The 27,726-nt window shown below is 42.3% G+C and overlaps 1 protein-coding gene across 1 annotated transcript; it reads left to right on the forward strand.

Annotated features, from left to right (window-relative positions):
• APCDD1 (APC down-regulated 1) lies at window positions 1-27,715 on the forward strand. The gene is made up of 5 exons (XM_033072357.2): window positions 1-92; window positions 9,425-9,608; window positions 11,202-11,733; window positions 21,111-21,432; window positions 23,447-27,715. The coding sequence occupies exons 1-5, from the start codon at window positions 35-37 to the stop codon at window positions 23,893-23,895; spliced, it is 1,545 nt and encodes a 514-aa protein (XP_032928248.1). The 5' UTR covers window positions 1-34; the 3' UTR covers window positions 23,896-27,715.
• Window positions 27,716-27,726: the final 11 nt, after the last annotated feature.

Below are 27,726 nucleotides of genomic sequence, written 5' to 3' on the forward strand. Positions count from 1 at the left end.
CGGAGCGCAGGAGCGGGCGAGGAGAGCCGGGGAGATGTCCGCCCCGTACGGCAGCCTCGTGCGGTACCTGTTCCCAGCCCTGCTGCTGCACGGTGAGTGCGGGGCCGGCGCGGCTGCCGGCGGGTCTCGGCCCGCGGGGTGCCCCGAAGAGCGGCTGTGGTGTGAGGGAGCCTCTGTGGCGGGGCCGAGGGGCGCGGGGGGTGCGCTGGGTCCGGGGCAGAGGAGGGGCAGAGAGAGGATGGGGAGCGGGCAGTCCCCGCTGGCTCTGCCCGACCCCCGTCTGCGCGGCAGCACGCGTGGGAGCGGCACCGCCGGCGGGGGTAAAGCCTCCCCGCTGCCGAGCGCCTGCCGGCGGGTTGTGTTGCAGCCCGGGACTGCTTGGATGGAGCAGTCGGTGCGGGCACCTCACACAAAGTTTCTTCACTCGCCTCCGGGCAAGAGCTGGCGCTGCCGAGCTCCGGCGCGTTTGGCCGAGACACCCTGCGGGGCCCGCGTTCCTCCTCTTATCGGGAAAAGTTTTTTGCCGTGGAGGTGTTTTCTGGGAAGCTTTCGGTAGCAGAGTATGCCAGCACCGGATCTTGTGCCCAACTAAAATTGTTTTGCTGCAGAACATAAAATTTCTGGGTATTACTACACGCAGTCCTGCTTTGACAGTTTAACCCTGGACTGACATCTCTCTGAAACCGCACAGTAGGCATAATTTTAGTGAGAAAAGACAGCGTATTTAAATTTGAAATTTCAGCTTGTAAATTCATTTTTACGCACTTCAAACAGATAACTCATCTTTCCAGAAAGGCAGTGTTCTTCAAGAGAAACTTCTGAAAATGAGGGAGTTTAATGAGCTGCTTAGGTATGGCTAACATTTGGCAGCCAGATTTGAAAAATCTGGGTATGATATCCTTCTGAAATTGTGACTCAAGCTACTCGGTTATAGCATCAGTTTGAAGAGTGTTCCTAATTCCGAAGTGCTATGTAGCATCCAGCATCCATCAGTTAAATTTCTTAGGAACCCAATCTTAGTCATAAAGTGAGGAATTTTTTAACTGTTAAAATGCGAGTGACCTACATGGATTCAGTGGGAGATCTGTGAGCTGGGCTTAAGGATTTCAAAGCTATTCCTGGGGTTGATTTTGTGAAGCGGGGATTGTCTCTCTCTGTGTTTGTACAAGTGCTAAGCACACACTATGGTATTTAATAAATAATAAAGAGCATGGGCTTCTGATGGTATATTTTGTTTAGAGAAAGAAAAAGTAGGAGGCTCTGATTCCCAGGAGGGGGTTTTATACTCTTCTCACAGCTCAGCTATGAGATCCGGAGAGCATAGAAACATGTTTAGCTGAGCCAGACCTGACAGGACGCCAGAGGTGTTCTTTAAACTCTGTGATCTGAGATGTAAAAGTTGAAACGGGAGACTTGAAGTTAGAGGGTAAAGAGAGGAGGTGTAATTGCAGGGTTGGACTCCCTGGCTCATCTGCTTGGAATTACAGAGCAGAGCTGAATGCTGGCTGGAGCAGGAAACAAATCAGGGCCAGTGATCAGATCAAAACAGCAGCTGCCAAAAGAGGATGATGAAGGAAAGTCATCCATTTCTTCCATCTGCAGTTACATTTCACCAAATAACATAAACCTGAGTTCTTGTAGAAAGATACAACTTGCTGCCTTGTATATGAAGACGAACACCTTGGTAATGTAGCAGTTCACAGTGTGGATCAGAGTTTCAAGAGTTTGGAAACTACTGCCCTCTTACAAACTTGGAAATTATATCAGTGGCATATAATGTACTGAAATGCAGCCCATGGGAATGGGTTTACCCCGTTGGCTTTAACTTGGTCTAGAGCTTTTCTGTCCATGCCATAAAGGCAGTAGAAGCATCCTTCGATCAGCAGCTATCCCGAATCGCTAACGTGTAAGGATAAGCAGCAATCCCAGGGGACTGCAGTGTTAAGCCTCTTTTCAGCATGCAGTGTTTTCTTTCTGGATTTCTATTGCGTATGACAATTCAGGGGTTAAAAGTGAGTGAGTGTGGGTGGGTGCTTGAGGATTTTTAGGGCTTAAAGCATTGTGACACAAGTTAAAATGTCCTGTAAGGCTAAAGCTTCTGCTTTCATTGCATTAAGAAATGCCTACTTTAACATCACTGAGTTGAAATTTGGAAAAACTAGTCTTCATTAATCAAAATAAAACCTGTACATGTATAGTGTCACCAAAAAAAAAAAAAAAGTTTGCAGCTGGAAGATGTCCATTATCACTGTTTTCTTTGCTTAGACAAAAAACCACAGGAGTTTCAGATGTCAAACACTAAGATCATTCAACTCCAAAAAATCTGAATAATAAGAGCTGCGTTCAAGTGGATTCAAAACAAATTTGGCTAATTTATTTTGTAAACATAACCTTTTTTATATATAAACACAGATGCTAAAAAACACTTTAGTGTATTTCCGATTATGCTACTGTTAGAGTAATGAGTTAGAAACTTTAGAACAATTAGTCGATAACATCATGGAAATGGTACTAATAAAGATGATGAAAACAAGACTGATAGACTTTTCAGCGCAAAACTGTTCATGCTTTTTAAAGTTCTCTGGCAATGTTGCTTAAATTAGTTACATGGTAGAGTTTTATTTCAAAACTTTTTCAGGAAAATAATAAGTAAATGCATCAGGACATATAAATACCCATAGCCATAAAATGTGCTCTGTGCTGGAGACATATGTGATCTGTTTCCTCAGTTAAATAATACATTTCAAAATCTTGAAGACAATAAAAAGATGGGAAGACACACTGCTTAGCATAAGACTTGGAGAATTTGCAGGGAAGGTTAGAAGACGGACTAAATTTTATTCACAACTTTGTCAGCATAAATTCCATTTCACTTATTTTTGTAGCTTGTGTGTGAGCTAACACAGTGCTAAGATGTTGATGTCATCAACAGAAAGGGCAAATTTTTTTTGCTTTGTAGGGTGTCTGTTGCAAGTAGGCTGGCACACTGTGGGACCCAAAAGTAGCCTCAACCACACTGGAGGCAAATACCTTCAACTGTTCAGGGCAAGGGTAATATTTCATTAGTGAGGTGATTATTTAGGGCTGATAGAGGGGAGGATTATATGTAGTGAGTTTGTTTAGCACTGTCTTCACCCAGACACAAGTCCCAGGGGAGTTGGGGGCAGTTCTGCATGAATAAACCCCAGTGCCAAGGTGTGGGTACAGGATGGAGCAGATGTCTCTGACAGAGAGAAAATGTTTCTTGCAAAGAGGGCAAAACCAAACTACCATTGATACTGAACTCACTGACATCCCAGTGCTGCACCCATTCCTGTCAGGGGCAGGAAGATGGGCTTCAACCCTTCAGGGTTTCATAAAGAAACCCTCACTCTGGGCAGTGCCATTTCACCTTGCACAGGTAACAGCAGCCATTCCAGTTGATAACTTCAGCTAAGCAGAGGTTGTGGGCTTGGCACTTGGTTCTCTGATCTCCTCCAAGAGGGGGTATTGAATAAGGACCAAGCTGCAGGGTAACAGGGGATCTCCATGCTGGATCTGTCAGCCTTGAGGGGGTTACTTTTTAGCTTTCCCATGCAAACATACTCTGGATCTCCCCTCAGGATCTTCTATGCTTTGAAGCATTCATTTTGCCTCTCTTCGAAAGCTGCACTTGGAAACTCTGTGTGCGCAAGAGAGGCAACAGATACATGTGAAAGGAAGTCATTGTCCTGTCTGCTTCTCTGGCCATAAAACCCAGCTTTCCTTTCCCAACCCTTTTGTTTGTAGTAGCTAATTTGGGCCCCAGTCTTGCGAGGACTCTTTGAAGTTTCAAGTGCAGGGAAAACACTGGTAAACACAGCTCGTGGCTTGGTAACAGAACATTATATTCTCCATGGCAATTATGTAAGCTTGCACTGGAGCTGAAAGCCTGTCGTAGGCATTATCTGACACTATCCCACATCAAGAAAGAGCATAATCCAAATGTCTATTTATTTAATTGTGCAGGGCAACTGCCCAGATAAGGAGAGCTATAAAGTTAATCCAGCCAATTATTCTTTATCTGTTGTAAAGGTTTTTCCAGTTTCAAACAAGTTCTGACTTGAAAAGAGATTGCTGCAGGAGTAAAGCATCAATGTTAAGATGTTTCTGTCAGAGATTAAGCCATTGCTTGTTTTGAATTTACACTATCACTTGAGGTTGTTTTACTTCTTAATAAAATTTTGTTCTTCTGTATTTACATCACTAGAAATTTAAAAAAAAAAAAGGTAAGTGGTTCCTGCTGAGCAATCCCAGTCTAAATCCAGGTTTGAATCCTACTTTGAGGTAGTATCTCTTCCTCCATCTAACAAAGGATGAACCTGCTGAACACCTGGTAGCTTTGAGACTGGTTTGAAGCGCTACACTTGGACATGTTCGAAGCCGTGGTTTAGATTCTGGTAGAGACATTCATTAAATTGATAAAATCTAAACAGTTTAAGATTATTTGCCTTACACTTTAGCAGTCTGGCATAGCTGTGAACAGAATTTGGCCTGGGCGTTGAGGCACAAATTAAATTAAAACTATCTGTGTTCAAGCACAACTCTGCCTATTATCTTTGTTGCAGTTGTACACTATTTGCATGCTGTTTTTCAGAAAACCAAAACATTTATTCTAGCAGCTTGCAGTTTTTTTTGCAGAAATGTTGGCGGAGAGCTTTGCCATAACCATTTTTGAAGCACATTTGGGTAACAGGCTGCCAACAGATTGCCCTTTTAAGATTTGTATTTTACTTGCAGCTATGTGCAGAAATCTTTGAAGAACTTGAAAGTAACCTATCTTCCCTTAACAATTATTTTTATCTTGAATGGTTGTTCCCACATCAGATACAGGTTTATAGGTGAACATGAGAGCCTGAAGCCTTCTGTCTGGTGTGGTGCGTGTTCCTATCCACGTCTTACAGGCATGGCAGCTGTACAGGCCTCCACTTTCCCACTCAGATGGATGTTGGATCCTGCCCCTGTAAAGTGTGAACTGGGATCATCGGCCTTCAAAGATCTGTGTGATCTCTGAGGGTCTGGGCAGGGATCCCCAGTGAGCTGTAGCACTTCTTATGCTATATTCAATTTGTTTCATGCTAAAGCTCTGTCACTGCTAGGGCTTGATTTTGAAAAGGAAGCTGGATATCAGCTCATCATAAAATGCTTTTGTTTAACTGCCTGGTATTTCAGGTGGATTCTGGAATTTTCCTTTTACTTTTGGACTTGCTCCTTTATGAAAACAAATGCTGTGGAGTGGTGGATACAATCATGGCAATCTCTGGTTGGGGTGTAGCTAAAGTGAGAGCCAACCACAGACTTCGCAAAATTATTGTTCTTGGTCTCACACAAAGATTTTTTGTTTGTTTGTTTGTTTGTTTGTTTGTTTGTTTGTTTGTTTGTTTGTTTGAAGTTTGCCACTCTTTTGAGTAGTAACATGGTGGATTTTGGTTTTATATTTTTTAACAATTCATAACACACAAAAATTCAAACAGGCAGAGAGAGAGTCTGAAATATTCTCAGCTGAATCTGAGATACTCAGTCGTGGAGATACTGATACCTACCATCTGTCAGCGCTGTAGAGAATAGTAGACTTGGATCTCTCTGAATGAAAGTAATGGCTCCAACTATGTTGCAACTGCCTCTACTCTCCAAAGTGGGCTTCTAAAGAGTCGTGAAATTCTTTTCCCAGTTTTGTGAATGCATGTTTTAACCTTGAGCCTTTCCAGCAATGTCTCATTTAACATGGTCAAATGGATCTTTTAAAATAAGTGGCATCATCCCTGCAGTTCCTCAGTTTTGCAGAACACCTGGTATGCACTGCCAGGGGTGGAGCATGGGGGCATTGCACTGCCTCCGAGCACCTGCTGTGAGGAAAAACACAGAAGATGGTGTTTGATTCACTGCTCTATGTGGGAAGCATGCCACTGGTCTCAGAGTTTGACCTGCAGTTGGTACAAGGGGAAGTTACATCTCCTTTGTATGGTAGTTGTATCTACGGGCATATGTCAGTAACTGCAAAAGTGTTGAAATTACTTCTTTGTAAAGAAGTTCGCACTAAATTAAGTATTTCCTTGTTCCAGCAAGGCAAACATAGGTAAAGGTCCCATTGCTCTCTCTTAGTTTTATACTGTATTTCATATTCTAATATTCTGGTTCTGTGATGTTGTTTAGCATTACTGAGAGCAGCCCCAAAGAGAAAGATTTGGGGGTGTTGGTTGATGAGAAGCTCAGCATGACCCAGCAAAATGTGCACCTGCAGTCCAGAAAACCAAACATCCCAGGCTACATCCAAAGCAGAGTGGCAGCAGAGCAAGGCAGGGGATTCTGTCCCTCTGCTCTGCTCTGCTCTGCTCTGCTCTGCTCTGCTCTGGTGAGATCCCACTTCAAGTGCTGTGTCCAGGTCTGGAGTCCCCAGCATAGGAAGCACATGAACATGCTGGAGCAAATCCAAAGGAGGCCATGAAGATGCTCAGAGGGCTGGAGTACATCTCCTACGGCAACAGGCTGATAGAGCTGGAATTGTTCAGCCTGCAGAAGAGAAGGCTTTGGGGAGACCTTAGAGCACCTTCCAGTACCTAGAGATCCTGTAAGATAGCTGGAGAGGGATTTTTTACAAAGGCATGTAGTGATAGGACAAGGGGAACAGCTTTAAACTGAAAGAGAGGGCAGGTTCAGATTAGATCTAAATCTAATCCTGTCTTTCTTTAGGAAGAAGGTCTTTACTGTGAGGGTAATGAAACAGTAGAACAAGTTGCCTAGGAAAGTTGTGGATGCCTCATCCCTGGAAATGTTCAAGGCCAGGCTGGATGGGGCCTTGACCAGTCTGGTCCTGTGGAAGGTGTCCCTGCCCATGGTCAGAGGGAAGTGGAACTGGATAATTTTTAAAGTTTCTTCCAACCCAAACCATTCTATGTGTGTATTTTCTACATCTCTCCCTGTGTCTCTGCAGCCTTCATTATGTTCTCATGCCTCTCTTGATTACCTGAATTTGTTCTTGCCTTCATTTGTCACACTTGGATGGACAGAGTCCCAAACAAATACCCTCTTTCCTCAGGGGCTGCGATGCAAATCTCCCTTCCATTCCCTAGTTGCAGTTTATCATTTGCAAGTTGCAGACAGAACTACATTCATGTGACATGGAGAGCTGAGACACAATTGCTTTTGAGCTGTATCAAAGAAGACACTGTATAATACCGCATAAAGTTTGACTCCTTTTCAAAAACTCCTTCTTTTCATTATTTCCTTCAGGGAATAATTGGGAATGTCTGATGTGGTTACTGCGTTTTCTTCTTTGATATGTGCACATACAAGATGGTGTCCTCCCACAGAAGGATTTTTACTTGAAGAAATTAAATCCCCAAGTATGTCTAAATGAATAAATCATTTCTAAATGCATCTGTATTCATGAGTCATATGACATGAACTAGGCAAAATGGGAAATAGCAATGCCTTGGAAATAGCTGGTTGAACAATTCCAAAACCTTGTGATGGCAGATTTCAAATGTTTAACAACTTCAAAAGGAAATGTGGATTTTCAAACTCCTTTTTCAGTGTGAGATAATTTGCCTGCAGGAGACGTTAGCACTGGTGGCTACAAGCTCTGCCATGTACCGTGAATGGACATGGAGCACAGGCCCAACCTAGTCAATGCTGCCTCTCCAAAGATGTAATTGGTTCAAGGAGAACATCACCCTGTCATGGCTATACCATTTCTGGCTGCAGAATGGGGAGTTGTTTGATGCTAGCATGAGTGACTCTGCTCAGCCATGTACAAATACCTGAGAACTTTCTGACTTCCAGCAAGGGAGAAATACTGAACACCTGAAAATCAGGCTGCTGTAAGGGCATCTCAGGCAGTGTACTCAAATATCAAAGTATCTCTAGTATTTATTACCCTATAGAAGGCAAGGCCATAAATTCCCATTCACGTTGAAGAATTGTGACCTCCAACATAACAAAGCTATCAGATTTTCCAGGAAAGATTTTGTGAGGTTGTATTCATTAATCTCATAAAATCCTGGTGTTGTTCAATGGTGAGCACTGTTTAGGTTAAGGTATTTATTGTATTCTTTCTGATCATTTTTTATCCTGTCTCTTGGACAAGTCTTTGCTTCTGTTTAGCCGAGGAACTGCTGTTTTTTTAAATGGTTAACGTGTATTTATAATTTTGGCAATGCCATTTTCCCAGGTGTTACCCAAGTTTCTTCCAGAAGATCTAAGACCTAGCCAAGACCTAGCCAACATAATGAATCACTTTTTTTAATAGGAAATGGGAAACGCTTAAGGAAGTTTCTAACACCAGGCATGTGCCCAAGTGTCACATGGGGCCTGGAGCATAAAGCATAGGATCCTGTACGGGTAGCTCTCACTGATGAGCCCCAATAACCTCTTTTCTTATCCAAGTCAGATGAGAGGGCAGCAGAAAATATGGGGATGAATCCTAGACCCTGCCCCTGGAAGCATGTTACAGTGAGACATCTCTTTCCTGAGATGGCTACCCCAACTTCCCAGGCACTCAAACAGCCCCTTCCCTTTCCCCTCACCCCTTTATCCATTTTGTAGCCCTCTGGTGCTCAGATTTCTTCTGGCAATGTAATACAGTTTCCAACACATAATGTAAGGTTCATGTTTGTCACCTTTTAACCCCTAGATGTGGGGGTTTCTTTTGATCCGTGTTTTCCAACATATCTAAGAGCAGGCTGTGTCTAAAAGAGTAAAGGCGCATTCCTTTTGAAGCTATGTATTCATTTTGTTCAATTAATATTGTGTAGAGAAAATGCTGGTGGATTTTGTATGTATACATTACTAGAAACCAAAATTACTGTGTGCTGGAGATAAAGTTAGCTTTTGAAATTCCTTTTCCCCTTTAAAATAAAAATAGAAGGATCTGCCTTTAATTGACCACCTCAGTCATCACAGAGGCTTCCTGTGTGCAGAGGCTTTGCTTTTAATATCTGTTTTCCCTAGACTTTAAAGAGTAGTCTTTATTTGCAAGTTTATTATAGAGGCGTTCAAATTAGAGGTGGGCTGAAACCGCAAAGTTTGTGTCCGGATCTGGATGCAACTTTCTGAAAGTTTGAAAGTCTAGGTTTTTGATTGTCCTGACCAGAGATTACAGAGGTGTCTATAAAGTTCAGTTTCAGAGCCACATCTCCTGGGTGTGGAAGCACCACACTTCAGTTCGATCTCTTTTCCCCAGTTTATTTCATAAATTTATGTCATGGATTATTAGTGGTGTGACAGAAAGGAAAAGCTTCCAATAATTTATTTTTTTCAGATGAGAAAATAAATGTAAACAGTATTTGCCAAGACACATAACAGTATGAACAAGTGTCATTCAACACAAGATGGTCACAATATCCTTTATCACATTGAAGCCCTACTCAGCAGGGTCTCATGATATAATTTACACTTCCTGTCACAGGGCTGGGAGAAGGTTCGACTCTTCTTCACTCGGACAGCAGGTCCCACCCTCGGTCCTTGGAGAAGAATGCCTGGAGGGCTTTCAAGGAGTCACAGTGCCATCATATGCTGAAACACCTTCACAATGGAGCCCGGATCACTGTACAGATGCCTCCCAATATTGAGGGCCACTGGGCCTCTACTGGGTAAGAAAAGATAAAACAGGACGCTTGGGATGGGAAGAGAAGATGGTAAAAAATCAAAGAGGGAAGGATGAATGTTCCCATTTTCAACAACAGAAATATTTTCTTTAATATGGTGATGCTCTAAATTCCAGATGCTCTCTATACGTTTATGCATAAAAGGAGAAGGAGCAGCATTATGTACATTAAAATAGTGTGCCATAAAGCTGTCTTGATGAATCAATTTATTGTCTGGATTTTAAACAGCATGCTGTGGAATATCTTTAAATCTTTCTGAATAGGAAGGAGGCTACCAAGTTGCCAAAATTGATGCTCATTCGAAGATAACATTGTACTATATTTGTCTCCATGCATGAGATCCATCAAATGGGTCCTTGTTTTCAGAGCATGTGTCTAGCACAGGTTTTATCAGCAAAATAAATTTTGAAGCTGTATTTCACTAGTCCTGTTACTCTTTATACCTGATAACTTGTATTTCGGAGAGCTGTTTTGCTTTCTCAGCAGGCAATATTCACATGCTCATTGGAAGTGACTTGTAGTAGGAAAGACTGGGGGTTTTTTTAACAGAAAGGAGTGTTTTTCAGGATGAGAGGAAATGGTCTCAAGTTACACCAAGGGAGGCTTAGATTAGATATTAAGAAAAATTCTTTTGCTATAAGAGTGGTCAGGCATTGGAATAGGCTGCCCAGGGAAGTGGTGGAGTTAACATCTCCAAAAGTGTTCAAAAGATGTGTGGATGTGGCACTTGGGATGTGGTTTAGTGGTGAACATTGTGGTGCTGGATTAATGGCTGGACTCAGTGGTCCTAGAGGTCTTTTCCAACCTTAAAAATTCTACAGTTCTGTTTATATTAAGCAGTGTAGAGGTGACAAGGGGAACGAGTTTGAAGGCACAGAAGGGCTTCCTACAGAAAGTGGACTTTAACTGCCATTTGCACTTTCAGAAAAAAAAGGCGGGGAGAGTAGCGTTGGGAAGAAAGAGGAAGAACCCATAAAGCCTGAATATTGCATGGTCCAAATTCAAGCCAAGTAGTTTTGCATTAACAGTCAGAACTTTTCATTGACTGCCACCCTGGTGAATGTTTGAGTGGAAAAGCTCAGGAAATGATCCTGCATGTCCACAGCAGAACAGAGATCATACACAGAGAAGCTTCTAGAGCAGCTTATGAGCCAGTTCTTTGTGCTTTCCCTGGACGTATGGCATTTCACTTTCTGATGTTATCAGTCATTCTGTTAAATCTACCGTGCAAAAGAGAGCAATGGATGTTTAATAAGCTGCTACTATTTTCAATGAAGAATTGAGTTTCATGGTGGTCCCTGAACAAAAGGCAAAAGCAAAACACGATTCAAAGTGTTTAAGCCTACAAGATAAAGCCTTTAGATATGATCACCATGAAGCAGTGTATTAATAGCAGCAGAGGGAATTGTTGGATAATTGGCAGGCCACGGATGCCTAGTTCCTATTTACTCCCATTCCTGCTGAAGGGATATTAGCACCCAGGTGCCTCTCTGGAACCACGTGGGTCTTGTTGCCTGTAGCATACATGATGTGCCACCTTGCTAAAATGTTGTTTCCACACTCTCTTTCCTCCCACAGCTGCGAAGTTAGAGCAGGCCCAGAGTTCATCACAAGATCTTACAGGTTCTACGACAACAGCACATTCAAGGCTTATCAGTTCTACTACAGTGGCAATCGCTGCACAAACCCCATCTACACCTTAGTGATCCGTGGCAAAATACGTCTCCGACAGGCATCCTGGATCATCCGGGGTGGCACCGAGGCCGACTACCAACTCCGCAGCATACAGATCATATGCCACAACGAAGCAGTAGCCAAAAGATTAGGTGAGTTGGTGAACCAGACGTGTCCTGGATTTATCCCAGGAAACAGTCCCTGGAAGCAGGATGTGAGCTATGATTTGCTGAGAGAAGAGAACGGCTGTGAATGCACCAAAGCTCTGAATTTTGCCATGCACGAACTCCAGCTGATCCGTGTAGAAAAGCAGTACCTGCACCACAATTTGGATCACCTTGTGGAGGAGCTATTCCTTGGAGACATTCACACTGATGCTACTCAAAGGAGGTACTATCGGCCTTCTAGTTACCAACCTCCTCTTCAAAATGCCAAGGTATGTGCTGGGGGGGTTGCATATATCGTCTTTTTAAGATACCGGTGACAAATGTAGATATACTTCTAATACAAGGGGTTAATTACAGCCTTAATTAACAGAAGATAACAGAACTTAGTTTGTGAGAACAGTGACTTTGTTGTAGTTTATGTGACTGCATATGTAAAAGAAGTAATCTCATGAAGTAAACTCAATAAAGGCCGCTCTGAAGATGGAATCAGAGACTTGTAGGCAGAAGTGAGAGTGGTTGGCTGGGACCATGGCTGTAGGCTAGCAGAAATTGGAAGGTAAACACATGGAAGGGGCAGCATGAAGGGAAAAAAACTGATGGACTGCGCAGGTCATGGATGCAGACATAGGTACACACATTAATGAAATGAAAAACAGGTGAATTTTGAATGGGGCTCTAATTCCGTTTGATAATTCTGTTTTCAAAGGGACCTCAAAGTGCCCTCAGCTTCATGGGGAACTGATCAACCCATAGTAAGCTAAATAAAACTCAAACAGGAAGCACAGACACTGATGGCCTATAGCAGGAAGGCTGTCATAGATCTTTCCTGGTGACATTTCAAAGGCAGGCAGCAATTGGAACCACATTGCCACATGCTGCTGCTATTGGTGTGCTCCAGCTGGGCATTGCTACAGCATCACTTCCAGCTAATAGGTTACCACCTTTTTTAATCATCTCACACAAATGGTTCAAAAGTCAGTTACAGCTTATCAGGAATAGCAGGAAGGACAACAAGGAGAAGGGAGAGTTTTGATAAAAAAGCCTTGGGTTTCCCTTCCGTTCAGAGTTGTCTGGGTTGTTACTCTGTCCCGTGAACAAAATATTTTAGTAGATTAGGTCCTTATGTGATCTGCCTTTAATTGCTTTGTATCCTGGCTTAGGGATCATTTAAATCCAGTCGACAATTTTGCTGTATGAAAACTACAGTAATTTCTGTCATTCTTATGCTGTCTTCAAGTGACCAAGGACAAATTTGAGTTTTCTTTTTAAACTTACCTTCCCAAAATAGTGTTTCAGCAGCAGCAGCAGATGTACTGCAGCCCAATCCTCTGCAAAATTTTGTTTTTCTTTAATAGATTCAAACAACCCACATCAATTTTCACTTGACTGATTTGGGAGTGAGGGTTCTTTGCTAGGTCTCCTCCTTGCAGGTATCTATAGATAGAAATTAACAGATAGCAGCTGTATTGTATCTGTTCTAGAAAATACTGTGAATCTTTTTCAAATCCCTTGAAACAGAGACAAGATCTTGATTTAAATCACTGGACCTGAGTATTTTTTCTGGTCTAATCTAGGTATCTTATTCTAGGCTGATATATAAGATAGTAAATGCCTACACTTCCACCTTGTAGTCATTTCATTATAGTCAGGGCAGTCAGATGTACTTTCAGACAGCTTTAGAAAATTAAGATTGTTGTCCAGACCTGCTGTAATTTTAGGTAATGATTTTCCTGCCTGTCTGTTCTGCTATTGTAGCATCCCTTTTTCTTTCTAAAATATAGTGACTCTAAAATACAATGTTCAAATTTAAGGGACCAAATTTTGCATAGAAGAGGTGTGTTTCTTGAGAAAGGCTAGCTAAGAGAAGCTGGGCCTCCTGATACTAAGCTTTCAGCATGATATAAATAGCAACACCATAAAAAATGAACCTTTGCTTCAGCTGCTGTGAAAGATTCCAAGATGTGGGTTTGTTGGTTTGTACCTAAGTATGAAGATCCCTATACCAACAGGTTCTCAACAGGCATTCTGACCTACTGTTTGCAAAATGCAGGAAGAGAAATAACAGAAGTGCTTTTTTCCCTTTTTTTCTGAAGTCCAGGCAAACATACCGTTGAAAGGTTATAACCCTTCCTTTTTGAACTCTTTTCCTTTTTTAATTGTTGCTCCACTGGGACCCAGCTGAAAATGAGTTTAAATGCTAAATTGAGTTTAAAACTACAAGTCACAGACTCCTCTGGAAACTGGACACCATGAATAAATAGAAACGTTAATTCAACTTGTTTTTTTAAGGCTTCTACAGTCATACCAAGAGGTTGGGGAGGCCAGGAAATTGCTTCTGAAGTGAATCAGGTGTATTGTGTGGAATCTTTCATTTAAGTTTTTTTTCATTTCCTTTTTATTTATTTATATTTTAGACTCATAAGGCTTGCCTAAAATAAGTTAAGAGGATTCACATTTGGAGTTAAATTTATAGCTAAGCCTCTATATAGAAGAAAGTTCCACCCAGCCCAAGAGTTTACACAGCCTGTAAGTTGGATGTGGTAGCCACATTCATTACTTATGTGGTTGACATGAATGGTAATTAAAAGCAAATGATTGCTGGATATGTTAGGAATGCCAAAGCCACATGATCAGGACTTTAAACAAATAGAATTGGACCTTATCCAAATTCCTGCAGCGATTTCACCACGGGATGGTAAATCAAAAGGGTTGTCCAAAAACTAGACAGCTTTATGCTGAGCTACAAATCTGAATAAATTCACAGATTACCATATCTGAAGTGTTCATATAGAATCAGGGAGCTTATAAAAACATCTAATATGTCATCTCTTAAGGCTTTACGAATTCTCATAGATAAGAACATACCTTAAACAAATTCTTACTGTAAAATATGTGGAAGTTCTTGAGTGCAGATGATGAATAGGTCACTATATAGATTTATCTTGGCTGTTTTCTAACCTGGCTGAAGATACTAGTTAGAACTGGCTGATGAATGGAGATGAACATCTTTGATGTCTCTTGACATTGCAGATTTATCAGGTGATTCAAGCTATCACGCATGGAGCTTCTTCAAGTCAGCATGAGAGCACATGGGTGAGAAGGGCAGGAAGGGGGAACTGCTTGGCTATCATCACATGTATTGTACAAAATTTTTCCAGTTAGGACAACACCAAGAAGTCTGCCTGATTATTTGTAATATCATAAAAGTATACAGAGACTTGTAGCATGAAGAAAGGCTTGAATGCTGTATTTATTCTCTGTGCAGGACAGAAAATGTCTTCAGAAATGTCTGCTCTAAACTACAGAAAATGTGTATAATAGCAGTACTGGGAGACTTATTTCACATGTAATTGCCTCAGCAATATTGCTTTGTAAACAAAGAACTCCTTGTGCTATTTTATCATGTGACAGAGTAACGGGAAATATCAGAGCAGGACTGTGATGACCGGTCATTCTGGTTAGATCATTACTTAGGAATAAGGCTGACGTGGTCTGGAGCATCACAAGAAACCTAAAAAGTGCTAGGATAACCTTTGTTCTTTGTCATGCTCAATCAGTTGCTGGACACACTCTTTCAGTAAGATGTTTTCCCTTTAAAATGTGACTCTAATGAATCAGTTCTCTATTACAACTTTATTCACCTCTGAGACCTGACTTCCGGCAGCACCTGGAATTTGCAGCTGATACGGATTCAATGTATGGAGACTGGTGCTTGGGTTTTCCGTTAGCCAAGAAAGAACAAAGTGTACAAAGTTTTCTGCGTTTTTCAAAAATTTGAGTCTTCATCTCTTTGAAACACAGTGACTTCATCTCCAGGGGAATGCTATGTACTTGTGAAGCTCCCAGGGAAATTCAATTGTAAGTTAATAAATAGATGTTAAACATGTGAAGTGCCTCAGAGAAATATAAAAAAATCAACCAAAAAGTATAATTTTGGCAGGCAAAACTCCTTTGTTTGCCTGAGTAGCACCACTAGACTTCTAGATTAAGGCAACACTTGAAGGGTGCCTTTTGTCCATTATTACTTGAAAAGAGTTCTTGGTTAGGAAGATTATGAGGGGAAGCAAAGCAGGAATATTCAGAAGAATGCTCAAATGGGTTAATTCCAGGTTTATGAACAGTAACAGTGTACATGGGGCCCTACAGAGATGAGGAAGCAAGCATCTTTTAGCTGAGGTTGGCCCTTGCTGTGCTCAGCAGCACTGTCAGCTGTGGCTCCGTGCCTTTGAAGGTGCCACATCTGCACTTACCACTGTCTGCTCTGCACCCGCAGTAAAAACCTGTCACAACTCAAATGCAGTACCGGGGATCAAAATTAACTATTTATCCTAGTAAAATAAACCCCAGGCCTTCAGGTCAACTCAGCATATGTGTCTAAACTACTGATGCCTTCTTAGGGTTGGCATCTAAGCACAGTGGCTTCATCTTTTGCTAAAGGGCAGGGAAGACTCAGTGGTAATATTGCATGATTTAGAGGGCTATATAGCTTGCTTTTTAAAGGCATAATAAATACATAAGGCAGCTTTATTTGGGAATACTTTATTCTTGAAAATAGACATTCAAGCTGTTCCTTCGGGTTTTCCAGGAATTATTTTTGTTAATACTTCGTAAAACATTCATGTCACCATAATTTAGTATCATTTTAATGGGACAGATGACATGCAAGCACATTCATCTGAGAAGTGTGGTCTTCTCTTTGTTCTTGTCCTTTGCCCAGGCTAAAGTAATTTATAGCAGAAAAGAACAACCACAAGACTTTTGCATTTCATGTTGGTTTTGTTTATTTCAGTTTTATGCAGGGTTGTGCAACAGAATCAACATTGTAGATCAGACAGTTGTGTAATGGTAGTGCCTTGAGATTCCTTCACTATCTTCCCCTTCATAAGAGCCGTTAATAAAAACCATTCCTCAATATCTTAGAATATATGGTACACATTTGCAGATAAATCTGAGCATATCTCCACCCTTCTTCCCGCTTGCAGCACCTCTGTTGCCCACCAAAAGAAATATCCATCTGACAGCTCTGCAAAGGAGTTACCACTCTCTCCAACATTTTACTTGCCTCAAGATTTTTAATTAAAGTTTTAAATCTTCGTTTTTCTTCATTCCATTTGGCAGGCTGAGTTATAACTGTGTCAGCCGTGCTTGTCAACTCCCCAGAGCCAGGCTAATGCACATTAGTCAACTCAGTTTCATATGAGGTCATGCAAAGCCTGCAAATTATCACTTTTGTACTGGAGAGAATTTATGGTCATTTTTTAAGGTGTTGTCTTGGTCTGCAGTTATCTACAGTGGTGGAGGAGCGAGCCTGATACTATCCTGAGCAATTCATAAATGTGTCCTTCCTGTGGACTTGGCTCCTTGGCAGTGTGAAGCAAAGCTGTCCAACTCTTTTTTTTTTTGAGCTGGAAGCATTTCCTTAAATTTATGTTCTCCCAAGAATTTCCATTTATACTCATCCTGGGAGCACTAGTTACTAACACTAACACCTGGTGCTGTGTTTCCTTGGGTGGTGAGGTTTAAAGCATCCTGACCAGACATGACTTGTTTCAGTCTCACCTAGTCCTGCCCATGGTATTCAGGAGGTGTGCAAGACCAAGCTGAGCATGGCTCTTCTCTTCCCTCTTCTTCAGCACTTCCCCTCATGGTAATACATCCATTTACATGACAGGGGTTCCCTACCCCACCTTTTGTGGCTCTTGACTCCTACATCATCCCAGGATAGTGGTTAGATCTGTACTGCACACACAGTTCAAGCCTGAGCCCGTGCTTGAGGAAATTCAATGCCTTGTCGCTCATCTCACATCTCCTTGCAACAAGGATATGCTGTCTACAGCATGACAGACCCAGTCATATGCTATGAGGCATAACCAGTGTCAGATAATTAGTCCTAGGCAGCCGTAGAATTCCACAGAACTTCAGAGAAAATTAAACTGTGCTGGGAGGGTTTATGTTTCTGACTATCCATACCAATTGGGAAAAGGATGAAGGGACCTCATCCTTGTTTGCTTTTTTTAATTAAAATCTCCCTTGCTTGGCTTCCAGAGTGCTCTGGCACTTCAGCTGAGACAGCAGGAGAGAGTGATAAGAAAAAATGTTGGTGGCAATTTTCAGATCCTAAGCCATTTTCTCCCCAACTACAAGAAATGAGGCTTCAGCCAGAGATTCAGGCTTGTTTTGGCACACATGGCTTTCTGGATTAGTTCAGAAATTGGCTTTAAAAAAACACCTGGAAGGATGAGGAATGGTTGCACTACGGCTTTGGCACTGCAGAGCTGCAAGGAGTCACCCATCATGGGAAGGGATCTTCCAGCTATTTCAGGGCCAGTCCTTCTAGAAAGGCCCCACAATTAAAAATACTGCACTGTGCACCTAAGATAATCAAAATGTAGAACTGATGTTCATCCTGTTCTCTGCTTGTTTTATTGCTTTTTAGTTTATATCATGCCCCCATGAGCTTTTTATTAGAGAGTTCTTAATCGTGTTTGGACTCAAGCATCCTCTGTCTCTGTTCCCTATTTTCTTTGAACACCTGTTTTAAGAAAATAATCTTTCCCGGAAACACATGGAAAGGGACTGATCTGCAAAGCCTCAGATAATGTAATTAAGAGCCAAGAGCAGCTGACCTAAAAAAGCAAGAGTGAAATATACAGTCAATTGTTATACATAAATTACTCCATAATTAAGTCAGATTGCCTCATAACAGATCTAGCTTTTTCCTTTGCCCATTACTTGGGCAGAAATCATACTGAGGGATTTATATACATGGCATATTCTTCCACTAAGAAGTTTATAACAGTGTGAAAGATCATATCACAGCAAGAAAGGTTTATGTGGGCTTAGATTCAAATGCTAGTCTCAAGAAAGCGATGCAGAGTAGTACATCCACGTGAGGGGCTGGAGCCAGCTGGTGTCTCACAGCTGTGAGAGGGATTGTTGTAACCCAATACCCTACTGCTTTAAGAATGGTACATCCTTTAACCCGGTAACCCCTACAAGACCAATGGATTGACCCCTGCAAAGGGATTGGCCTGAAGCCAAGGCTGACCCCTCCCCTTTCCTGACCCATAGAAAACCCTGAGCCCACGTGTGGACTCGCTCTCTTTATCCCCATGTCCCGCTCTGACCACATGGAAGCCTAAGAATAAAGCAGAATACCAACCCTGGGAGAAAGAGCCTCTAATATCTTTCTGTTCTACATGAAACAGCATCCCAGGCCAGCTCTGCAAGGTATTTGGGGAGCAGGCCAGGCCCACAGGGTGCTGTTTCAAGGGATGTTTCTGCTCCCTCCGTCACCACCCCAACCTCTCCCTGCTGTACTCACAGTTCGATGCAAAAAGTGCCTAGTTACCTCAGCCCCTTCGTTTGGGCACGCTGTCAGTGACTAGAAGGGTGTCAGGTTGGACATATCCTTAGCAGCCCAGTTGGCCAGGTCTTCACAGCTGGTGCAAAGCCTTCAGCATTAGAAGGGCTGCACAGAGTTACAGTAGTTCAGGACCACAGCTAGGTGAACTACAGACAAGTAACAGAGAGTTAACAAGAACCTTCCTAGAGCTTGCCAAAGGAGTCACCTCTGCTCACAGTGTAATGGTGGCCAGTGGTAACCAAAAAAGAAAACAGGGTGAGTTGTTGTTTGGTTTTCTTCCGATTTTGAACAAGGGCAACAGAAATCACTGGTTCCCAGGTTAAATTGCCTTGGCTCACAAACTGTTTTTGGAGGATGGACTCCTGGGAGGAGAACATGAATGTAAGCCAAACCAATATACTGCTCTGCCAGAGTCTCCTCTGGGACATGATAGAAGCTTTCAAATTCACTTCAGTAGAGAAGGGACTGTAGCAGAAATTCTCTCCTACTATTGATGGATTCAACTTAAATAAGCTATGTTTCATTTTATAGCACTGTCATTTTCTCGCTTTCTGGCTTCACTTTATGAGTGGGGCAAACACAACGACAAGGTTACTGTCATCAGTGCCCTTGTGTCAGGCAATGGTGCAGCCAGTCTGCCCCATGGCATGTGTGCTCAAAAGGCACTTGCATCTTGATCTCCAGGAAGAAAAAACATTATTTCTATTACAATTGAAAGATACTTTTTGTATATATAGCTGCACTAACTTCACCAGTTGCAGTTAAATTACTCAATTAAATGTTCTTGGTATTTCACTAAGGTACTAATGGACCTTGCACCTGCTTGTAAGAATTCAGCTGAGAAAAACATATCTTAAAATTTGGTAACAAGCTCCACAGTGGGACTACATCCACTTTAAGAGCATGCTGACATATGGTCTCCAGAAGACCATGTGTTTTGGGGTGGAAAGACCCTCGGGAGGTCAACAGGTCCAACCTCCTTCCTCCTCAGAGCAAGGCTGTTGGCCAGCACTGCTTCAGATCAGCCAACACAGATCTTGTGCTTTCATCTCCCAAGGACACTCCTTGATCCTTCCTGGAGAGAGGGGGATGCACTGGCGGGTTACTCACATCCACCAGATTCAGTCTGTGAGGTGTTTTCCTGACATGCATGGAGTAAAAGCTAAAGCTCAACATGTAGCCATCTGTGAGATGTACAGAAATACTTTTTCTTTGTACACATTTCCAGCCCTCTTTTCTGAGGCCTCTCTGAGCATCCTCTGTAACACTGCTCTTACTTCAAAGTCCACATGAGCTGCTATGAAATCAGCATATCTCCACTCACTGCCTTCAGCTCTGACTCACTTTAGGGGTGACGTTCTCACAATCTTCATTAGTGCCCTGAATTCTTCCAATAAAATGACCATAGGTAGCTTCAGAGAATCTGAAGAATCAGAGAATATATTTCTTCTACACATACTACACAGGGTTTATATTTGCCCCATCACAGACCAGAGAGTCATCCAAAGTCTTTTCAGCAATAGTGAAATGGCTGCTGTTATATGTCCCTGGGATGTAGAATAATGGTCTATGTGCAAAGTAACTACCTCTCAGGAGGTGGAAGCCTCAGCCTGAAACTAAGACACCCCAGGTACTCACACTTGGGGCCAGGGATACTTGGCCGCTTGAGACTGCTGCATGGCTGTGGTGAGCCACCCTGGAGCTCGGCATGTACCATGGACCCTGTTCCTGCTGGAGAGTGCGATAAAGCTTTCACCACATCCAGCAGCAACCAGCTGTATCACACACTTCCCAAACTTGTGTTAGGGCTCTGCAAAGCTGAAAGAGTTTAAAAGCACTGGTTACTATTCTCCTGAGGTGCCATCCAAAAAGAAAGAAGTCTTTATGACACCCATGTTTATCTGCAGTACTTAAAGACTAAAAGAGATAAATAAACAAAAGTATTGATTTCTGACACAAGCGTTGCAAAATTCATTTCATAGTGAATTACCATCTGCCATTTTCTTGTATGATTTGAAAGATAAAGCCAGCCTTTTCGAGATACTGAACTAAAATGTTAATTTCGGATAAATGTAGGCAAGGGAATTGATTTCATACATGCTCCTCTGCTGTGCAGTCTTACGCATACAAAACCAAATGGTGCCACTAATAAGATCAGAAATTACAATGCATTCCTTAAAATGTGGAGCTGATGTCACTTCGGCATGAAGTGTCTGGCCTGATGCACTGCCCTGTACCTCAGATGATGCCTACTGAGGGTTTCTCTCTGCTTTGTTTCAGAACCATGACCACTTATGCATCCCATGCAGAATCATCTTCCGCTCGGATGAGCACCACCCACCCATCCTGCCCCCCAAGGATGACCTGCCCATCGGGCTGCACGGCGAGTGGGTGAGCCAGCGCTGTGAGGTGCGGCCAGAGGTGCTCTTCCTGACTCGGCACTTCATCTTCCACGACAACAACAACACCTGGGAGGGCCACTACTACCACTACTCCGACCCCATCTGCAAGCATCCCACCTTCACCATCTATGCCAAGGGACGCTACAGCCGGGGAGTCCACTCATCCAAAGTCATGGGTGGCATGGAGTTTGTGTTCAAAGGTAGAGTAGCTTGATACAGTGGGGAGGGAGGTAGTTATGGACCAGAGCAGTTTGCTCATGATGACTTGGTTGCTGATGATTTCATTCTGTGATTTTCAGGAGTTCATTTCTTGGGAATTTTGCAGGCATTGTGTCAATGCCCAGCCAGACTATACAGCTGCATGGCATTTCACATCACTGAAGCAATACTCGTTTGAGGCAGGGGTCTTTAAGTACACACAAGGAAATAAGACTTCACATTACTTAGTGATCTTGAAGTCCAGCAGCCAGTCATCAAGCCTCTGAGAGAAGTGGTTAGATCTGTGCCCTAGGGCTCTTTCAGTAGAGAGAAAAAAGCATTTTCAGAAGGCATTTCACATCTGAAGCAGTATAAATAATTTTCAGACAGATGCTGCAGCATGCATCTTTTCATGTGCTCCCAAGGGGCCCTCAAGTAAAATAAGGGTGTCCCTAAAGACAACTCTGATTAAAGACACCAGAGCAAAGACAAGATGTATCCAACCCAAACCCATTGGGTACTTAGGAAAACAGCTCTCGGTGGTGGTGCCACCCACGGCTGAGAAGCTTTCCCATGCAAACAGCCTCATGGCACCGTGCTTAAAAAGAGCTCAGGGGCCTGGACCACTCACACAAACAAACATCTCCAAAACACAACATCCCACCATGGCACTAGCCCCAGTGGAGCCTCTGGTAGCCTCAAGCCCTCTGCAGGCTCTTCTCCTTATTTCAGTTACATTAGAAGCATAAAGCATCTTACATGGGTCTCATTTGGAAAAGCATCCAACTAGAAGAAATAATTGACCAATCTGAGATTTTTGTAGGAGGTGGGAGATACCCTTGCCTGTCAGAACTTTGGCTCCAAATTTAGAGCTGCATGTGCAGCATGTCCCAGCTCAGCTCCTGGCGTGAAATCCAGTTTCTCCTTGCATGTGTGGTTTATGTTGTGCCAACTTACCTTACAGATCAAGGTCATTAATTTGGCTTAGGTAAAACCTTCCGGTTCAATTTCTATAAATTACCTTTTACACCAGCTAGAGTAAATAATGTGAACTGTAGAGCCATTGACTCAAATGGCTGTTTATAAAAGCTCAGGAAAAGCTCCCAACAAATCTTACTATAAAATGATCCACAAGAGAATTTGGGATTTTGGTAAGTTGGGAGGCATGAGGGATGGTTATTTGTTTCTGTTTTGATCAGCACCAATCCATTCAGATCCCCTTTTCTTGATATACAATGTTAAACACACGCCAGGAAAAATCTCTGTTCAGCTTCTGCAGCCTCATTCATTTTGGCTTTTCCCAGCTTTTTTAACTTGACTGGAAAATGAACCTTTGTATGCCTTAAACTCCTTTGAAATAAAAGCAGGTTAGAACTAAAGAAGCTGCAGCAGTTCTACATTTGATATTGCAAGCTGCAGCCAATGTTTAGAGATGAGAAAAAAACATCTTTCTGTAGGTCATCTATATTTTATAATTCATGGAAAAAAGGACAGGCAATGTAGGATGATAGTGCAACTGTGGTGTTTTCCAAATTTCCCAATGGGAGTTCATTATTTTGTTAGGTTTACAGGGTAGCTAGCAAATGTTAAGAAATGGTGAAAAATATGTGATAAATGTTCCACTTATGAATTAATACAGACGGTAATAAAACATGAGTAAAGTTTTATTGTTTCCTCTTTTCCCTATCTCCTGGTATAACCAACCAGGCTTTATCTGTAAAGGATTGCCTGGAATTTATGAAAGCTCTGCTTAATCTCTGGCTGAGATAAGTGGCCATCAGGTTTTCTTCAACTGAGTTGGAAGGAGGTTGTTCTGTGCAAAAAAGCAATTTTTGCACAGACAAAGACATAAAATGATGCTGATAGATTTGCTGGCCACACCTGTAATGTGAAAAATTTATTTAAGAAGGAGCAAGGGGGGACAATTTTGATTTAACAGGTGTGCCCCAACCTGCATGTTGGCTTTGCTTTTGTTTTTGTCCCTCTGCTAACATCTTGCCTCTTCCTCTCTTGCAGTAAATCACATGAAGGTAACTCCCATGGATATATCCACAGCCTCGCTGCTCAATGTTTTCAATGGGAATGAGTGTGGAGCACAGGGATCCTGGCAGGTTGGGGTTCAGCAGGACGTCACCCACACGAACGGCTGCATCGCACTCGGCATCCGCCTACCTCACACCGAGTACGAAATCTTCAAGATGGAGCAGGATGCCCGGGGCAGGTACCTGCTGTACAATGGCCAGAGACCGAGCGACGGCTCCAGCCCCGACCGACCCGAGAAAAGAGCCACTTCCTACCAGATGCCTTTAATTCAGTGCGCCTCATCAGTATCCAGATCTGAAGAATCACCAGAGGAGAATAAAATCAGGCTGTATAGCAGCAGGGCACCAGAAAAATATCCCAGCACCCCAGCTCTTGCTTTGTTGTTTATTTGTACTGTGTCATATTGGGACATTCTCAGCTAGAAGCGAGGAAAACTTATTTTTCATGACTACAAAGCCAGGATTCCACCAGACTGGGGGTTGTTTTTCTTCAGACAGAAAAGGACATTTATTTTCTTGATGCACTTGAATGCCTGAGAACTGTTGTTCTTTTCCTTACTTCCCTCTTCCTCCTTGAATCCCGAACGGCACTCGTTTGATGTTTGTGCTTTGAACTTCATCCAGTCTGATCCCTGGCCTGACACGACTGCACAAAAGTAATTGCACTTTAGGACTGCAGACTTCTGGGGAGAGGGAGGGGGGTCTCCTTTTTTTTTTTCTTTTTTTTTTTCTTTTTTTTTGACTGCTGGGATGAACTCTATGATGCTGCTTCAGTCATCTCTGCCATCTTACTGTTGTGGTACTCTTATCCCCAAACGCCCAGTTTTTCATCAGAATTTAGCTCTGGGGAAAGGCTCAGTGTTGTGCCAGTACTGTGATAGCAGCTTCCCCCTCTGACTTCATAGCTCTGATGTAGATATGTATATAGGGACGAAACCCACAAAGATTTATCTTGCCATTATCTCCACAGCTCATAATACAGAAAGAATCAGCAGATCAACAGCCCTCTGTTCAAAAAGTGCTAAATGGCTGATATCCCTAATTTAAAAAAATACTCCAAGTAATTTAAGCTATTTTTACAATCATTAAGTTGTAAAAATAACCAGTGGTTTAGTATTTTCTCATTCAGTTAACTTAGCTGTGTAATTGCCTCCGTTTGTATCTAGTGAGTAGTTACAACCAAGCCCCTCAAAGCCAGCCAGAAGCAGCAGTTTTCCTGTCGGATGCACAGAGTGCACGTAAGCTGCCAATACAAGGCTGCAGGAAAGACTTCTCTTCCCATATTCCTGAGGCCTTACATATTCCACATGGAGTACTTGGGTCAGTCGGGTGGGCAGAGTAAAGCAAGTGGGATATGATGTGTTCTGCAGCCCTGTTTAGCAGCATCTTTTTAGTCATGTGGCCTCATGTAAGAACAGGGAAAGGCTTACAGCAGCAAGCACACTGTGGTCCCCGGTAGAGCAAGAAAGCAGCTGGAGGAACACCGACCCAGTCTTACAGAGGGAAGAACAAGAGATGCACTAATGCAACCCCATCCTTCCTTTTCTCCTTGCTCAACTGTCCCAATATATGCCACAGTTTCACGGAGCTTAAATCAGCATTGGTTTTGGGAGACACTGCTGAGAAGATGGCTAGATACAACCCTCAGAGAGCATTTGTCAACTAAAGCCTGCCCTGGAAACTCTCAAGTTTCCCTCAGTGGTGAATACATCCTTTTGTGCACTGATGCAAATCAAAGCAGTAGGGGAGATGTTTAAGGCCAGCAAGGAGTTAGAAGTTCACAGATGAACCATGCCCCCCTGCTTTAATGGGAAGTGAACTAAGGGCATAGCTTGATCTTGCATTTGAGCTGTGGCTTTTATTGATGTAAACATTTTGGCTCACAGGAGGAGCAGGAACATCTGTAAGAAACATAAGGAGGAAAGTTGTAGCGTTTCTTCACAGTATAAGCAGCTGCTAGCTGCCCAGCCCAGTACTGTGTCAGAACTTTTAATGTATTATTTTCAGTATCCTAGGAAAAGTGTGTTTTGAATGAAGGTCTTTCAGCTTTATATGGTGAGTCTTCATACTGACTAGCAAAAGCATTCCTTGAAAACATGGATGTGAATTTCCTGAGAGTTGGAACAGAATCAATTCACCTAGTTTTGAGACAGCAGGAAGGCAGAGGGAAGGAGCAGTATCAGACAACACACTGCTGAGTCAGATCAAATCTTTCATATTTTTTCCTCAGACAAATAAAAGGTCACAGCAAACTGTTAAACTCTTAAAGTCACAGTAAACTTAAGAGTCAGGAATGGAGCTCAGGTTGGCTCAGTAGTCAGCAGAGAAAGTGTTTCTCCATCCACCTGATGTCAGATCCTCCTTCAGCCTGTTGGAAGGATCTGAAAGCCAACTCAGCATGGTGAATTGAACGTTATGAACATCAGCTGTTCTGACCAGCATTTCTTGATGGTTTTTTGCTCCATGAAGTCAAACTACTTGAAGAGCCAGCTCTGGATCAGTTGCTGGTGGGGGGCACAGTTTTAAGTAGAGGGTCAAGAAGGAGACAAGATTCCTCCAATAGAGTGGTTACGAACCACCATGGAGTTTGGTTTTCTCTAGACTGAGTTTTGTAATCAGCAGAGTGACACCAGCATATCTCTAACTGGGTTACTGAGCTGTTACAGTCAAACAAGTCCCCTAAGTACCTGCTTTGTTTCTAACTTCAGTTGGAGATCTAGCGGCAGGAGTGAATTCACAGTGGTTTTATTTAAAAGGATGGGTATTGTGTGGCTTTCCTTAGATCACACAAGACAAGCTGCTTTCGCCACCATCGACCATTGCCATGTGGTCCTGTCTCTGAAAAAATATGCATGGTTAGAAGTTGTCAGACTGTCTCACTTGCCTGTGCAAGTGCCACACACAGCTCGATCCCAGCTGAAATCTGCACATATTTGTGATGCAGGATGAAAGCAAAGACCAAAGGAACTGCTCTACAACACAGTTTTCTATACTCATCGGGGCAATCATCTACAGTTTGTTAGTGCCTTGTAGCTCCTCTGTAAATTATCTAATGTCAGAAATGTTGCAACAGTTTTAAGACAAAGATCTGTCTAGTTATAACCTCTAAAAGCACATTCACATCTCAGCTGTTTTGAATCACAGACTTGCAAAGGTCTAGGTTTTCCAAGGTTTATGGCTAGACTACATGAAAATGTGACTCACTGTACAAATTGTACAATAAATGCTATTTCTTCCCTGTTATTTAAAGACACTTTAAAAGGAAGTGTTTTTAAAGGTCTTCACAATGCATTACATGAAATCTGATTAGGGACTTCTGTAATTTATTTGTAGTGTTGACCAGAAACATAATTTTATGATCTGGGTTCTTAGCATTTGCTGCACCAGCTTCCCTCTGCTGCCTATATATTTTTAATTTTTCTTTTAGCCAATACAAGTCAAGTTGCACAAAGCTGTAAGTCTTCAGAGTGCATCGTTTATGTGCTAGTCCATATTTTCTGTGAGGCTTCTCCTTGCTTGCAGGCACAGAACAAGGAGCTAAGCTTACCCCTCTTTTAGTTTCATCACTCACTAAATTAACTGCACAGCACCACATACATATGTGACACAATATATTCCATTCATTTTATTTCTCCAACCTGACCTCATGTGCTGGCAGCCCTAGCTGCTAAAGAAGTTAAGCTGCAAGTGGTTTAGCAGTGGAAAACTGGGTGCAAACTGGGTGATTTGTCCTTTGCTGAAATGCAGAAGGTATAAAAAAATTAATCCATTAATGTTGATATCTTCAGCTTCAACCAATGTTGCCAAGACAGGTGAAAGCTTTTCCTTCGGTGATATCCTATTTAAGGATACACCTGACAGAAGAAATGGCAACCTGAAGAAATTCTTAGGCAAATTGTTTTAAGAGGCTCTATTCAAGAAATAGGACAAAAGGGATCAGAAAAGTCAAACCAGTGTTCTTGCTCTGTTTCTGTACCATTTACATATTGTGCCTGCTGTCCTGGGATAGAATGTCATTTCTGTGAACAGAAGTCTGTATTTTAGGATATAATGTCAGTCTTGCTTGAGTCAGAGCGTGCTTGCCTAAAGTGCAGGATTTTAAAAGAAAAAAAAATCTTTTTATTTTTGTAAAGTTATAGAAGATATTTTTCTTCTCAACTATGTTCCAGATTAAACTGCTGGGGAAGTTTAAGCACTTGTTAAACTATTGATTGAAATAAAAAAAGCCTAACTGTAAAACCAAGGATTTCTTTG

This window comes from Catharus ustulatus, chromosome 1 (genome assembly GCF_009819885.2).
Source record: "Catharus ustulatus isolate bCatUst1 chromosome 1, bCatUst1.pri.v2, whole genome shotgun sequence".
NCBI classification, from domain to species: Eukaryota; Metazoa; Chordata; class Aves; order Passeriformes; family Turdidae; genus Catharus; species Catharus ustulatus.

Bases quoted from the DNA above. Each gene is read 5' to 3' on its own strand.
- APCDD1 (XM_033072357.2), top strand. From the start codon at position 35: ATGTCCGCCCCGTACGGCAGCCTCGTGCGGTACCTGTTCCCAGCCCTG. The intron at 9,609-11,201 runs GTAAGAAAAGAT...TTCCTCCCACAG, and splicing joins GGCCACTGGGCCTCTACTGG to CTGCGAAGTTAGAGCAGGCC. The intron at 11,734-21,110 runs GTATGTGCTGGG...GCTTTGTTTCAG, and splicing joins CTCCTCTTCAAAATGCCAAG to AACCATGACCACTTATGCAT.